The sequence below is a fragment of the Mus pahari genome, chromosome 4 (genome assembly GCF_900095145.1).
Source record: "Mus pahari chromosome 4, PAHARI_EIJ_v1.1, whole genome shotgun sequence".
Classification (NCBI taxonomy): Eukaryota; Metazoa; Chordata; class Mammalia; order Rodentia; family Muridae; genus Mus; species Mus pahari.
This window is the reverse complement of record NC_034593.1, coordinates 52608675-52612207: the sequence shown is the minus strand read 5'-3', so window position 1 is coordinate 52612207 and position 3533 is coordinate 52608675. Positions and strand designations below refer to the sequence as shown.

The 3533-nt window shown below is 36.9% G+C and overlaps 1 protein-coding gene across 1 annotated transcript in view; it reads right to left on the bottom strand.

Annotated features, from left to right (window-relative positions):
• The window catches only part of LOC110320992 (arylacetamide deacetylase-like 2), a 12734-nt gene extending 9960 nt beyond the window's left edge, over positions 1-2774 (bottom strand). Inside the window, exon 1 of the mRNA XM_021197070.1 lies at positions 2637-2774. Coding sequence (XP_021052729.1) covers positions 2637-2774 — 138 coding nt within the window. The remainder of the gene's footprint in view (positions 1-2636) is intronic.
• Positions 2775-3533: the final 759 nt, after the last annotated feature.

The window sequence follows — 3533 nt, the reverse complement described above, 5'->3', positions numbered from 1 at the left end:
AAAACCAGAGACACTGAAACTTATAGAGGAGAAAGTGGGGAAAAGCCTTGAAGATATGGGCACAGGGGAAAAATTCTTGAATAGAACTGTAAAGGCTTCTGCTGTAAGATCCAGAACTGACAAATGGGACCTCATAAAATTTCAAAGCTTCTGTAAGGCAAAAGACACTGTCAATAAGACAAAAAGGTCACCAATAGATTGGGAAAGGATCTTTACCAATCCTATATCAGATAGGGGACTAATATCCATTATATATAAAGAACTCAAGAAGATGGACTCCAGAAAACCAAATAACCCCATTAAAAAATGGGGCACAGAAATAAACAAAGAAATCTTAACTGAGGAATATCGAATGGCTGAGAAACACCTCAAAAAATGTTCAACATCCTTAATCATCAGGGAAATGCAAATGAAAACAACCTTGAAATTCCACCTCACACCAGTCAGAATGGCTAAGATAAAAATTCTGGTGACAGCAGATGCTGTGGAGAACGAGGAAAACTCCTCCATTATTGGTGGGACTGCAAGCTTGTAAAACCACTCTGGAAATCAGTCTGGCAGTTCCTCAGAAAACTGGACATAGTACTACCGGAGGATCCAGAAATACCTCTCCTGGGCATATATCCAGAAGATGTTCCAACTGGTAATAAGAACACATGTTCCACTGTGTTCATAGCAGCCTTGTTTATAATAGCCAGAAGCTGGAAAGAACCCAGATGTCCCTCAGCGGAGGAATGGATACAGAAANTGTGGTACATTTACACAATGGAGTACTACTCAGCTATTAAANACAATGAATTTATGAAATTCCTCAGCAAATGGATGGATCTGGAGGGTATCATCCTGAGTGAGGTAACCCAATCACAAAAGAATTCACATAATATGCACTCACTGATAAGTGGATATTAGCCCTGAAACCTAGAATGCCCAAGATACAATTTTTAAAACACATGAAACTCAAGAAGAAGAAAGACCAAAATGTGGAGACTTAGCCCCTTCTTAGAATTGTGAACAAAACTCCCATGGAAGGAGTTACAAAGTTTGGACCATCCAAAAACTGCCCCACCCAGGGGTCCATCCCATAATCAGCCAACAAATGCAGACACTATTGCATACACCAGCAAATTTTGCTGAAAGGACCCTGATATAGCTGTCTCTTGTGAGGCTATGCCAGTGCCTGGCAAATACAGAAATGGATGCTCACAGTCAGCTATTGGATGGAACACAGGGCCCCCAATAGAGCAGCTAGAGAAAGTACCCAAGGAGCTGAAGGGGTCTGCAACCCTATAGGTGGAACAACAATATGAACTAACCACACCCCCAGAGCTCGTGTCTCTAGCTGCATATGTGCAGAAGGTGTTCTAGTCAGCCATCATTGGGGAGAGAGGCCTCTTGGTCTTGCAAACTTTATATGCCCCAGTACAGGGGAATGCCAGGGCCAAGAAGGGGGAGTGGGTGGGTAGGGGTGTGGGGGGGAGGGTATAGGGGACTTTGGGTATAGCATTTAAAATGTAAATGAAGTAAATACCTAATAAAAATTGAGAAATTATCTAAATTGTGATCCAGTGTTAAAATTATCAAAGTTTTTTTAAATTTTCCAGGATGAACTTTAAATACAACTTTGTTTCATCTACTATTATTTAAAAATACAGGACAATAACTCATAATTTCTAATACATTGTGTATATATTAATGATATATTCACAATGGTTGGGAAGGTGTGTCCCTAAGAAAGTAACAATATCTTATTAGATTGGAATATTTCAATAGATAATGTTGTGATCTTGATGAAAGCATGGATAGTTCTGACCCTGGGGTTTAAATACATGTGAAATACTCAAAAGATAACTGACATGGGATGCCTCCTGTATTCTTTCTTCCATTGAGAAATCAGAACATCTAAAAAAGAGAACTGTGGGAGAAAGACGTAGAGACTCGGTGATCATCAGTTGGAGGTCACTGAACCATAGAACTGCTCCTCTCTCTTTGACACCTTGAAACGCCATCACTTCTGATCAGCTATTGATTCTGCAGCCTTAGATTTTTCATCCTCTGTTAGAGCTGTCAAAGGACATTTCTGCAACAAGCATACTGTGTACATACAAAAGATAGTTGAATCATGCAGCGTAGGGCCCAGATTCCAGCTCTTACTCTCTGTGCACTCCGCTGGATATCTTTTTTTTTTTTTTCCTCTCATATAAACTGAAACAGTTAGAAGACAGTGGAGAATGAGAGGAGTTCTATGCATATGCAAAAAAGTATATATAATATATCATCAAAAGTGTAAATTTATGAGTATTCAAGAAAATTATAACAAGTATATCCACACTGTATATCCTAAGATAACCCAAGAATTTCAGCAATTTAGAATTGGAGACAGACAACAGAAGCTATGGAGATAATAGAAAAAATGTCCTGATTTAATATTAAACAATACTGTTAATAATAATTAATATATTTATACTATAATACAATTATATGACCAGGTTTTTTTCCTTAGAATGAAAGCAAAAATCAAGTTAACAATATTCCTTAAAAAGTAACAATACTTCTCCCAAAATTATAATGTTAATAGTATTGTCAAAATATTCAAAAGTTTTCTATTTTAATCACTGAAAATATTATTTTATTCTTACCACAAGGTTACAAGTTTTAGCAACTGCATCCAAGGCCATTACTTTCCAGGTTTCTTCAATGTTGTCAGGCATGGGTGTATAAATATAAGATAAAAAGCTAACACAAAGCAGTCCAAAACAGAGAGCTTTGAATCCCATAGTATCCCAAGCTCTTTGAAGTGCAGAAATTAAAATATTTCCATAAACACTGAATAAAAAGCCACAAAATAAGTACACTGGGAACCCTCTCAGTTAATACAAGTATTCTCATAATGCAGAGCTGATTTCTCGTTCAAACATTACAGTGCCAGTTCTAACTTGTTAAGCCATACACTCTGAAGTAGATGTTGAAATTCATCAGGTGAGGTACTGATTACCGACATGTAATTTAAATGCCCTGTAGTGTTTCTTCACTCTGTGATAGTGATGTCAACATGAAATAGTTTTAGGAAATCAGGGGCTCAAATGCAAGCACTGGACTTTTCTTGAAGTAATCTTTTGTAGTTGTGATATTTTCTAACAGGTTTATAGAAAATTACTTGATATCCAGTCAAAATATATGCTAATATCATTGCTAAGTATTATGACCTATGTTAACAAGCTATGCTGGAATGGACTAAGTTTGAGAATGAAAGAAAGGAAATATGGAGACTTGTTCAAGTTCAATCATCCACCAAGATAATCAACCTGGACCAGAATTACCAGAAAGTTCAGGACAAATATTTTAGCAAGCATTCTGGCTTTTAGAAGATAAAATATCATGTATCAAATCATTAGTCAACATGGCTTAGATTAGCTGCTTGGTGTTAGTAAAATATTGTTCCTGAGTGTGCCTATAAGAGTGTTTCTAAAAGAGAATGATGTTTGTATTGGTTGTGATGCTCACAGATGTGATTGGATACCATCAGATGTACTGAA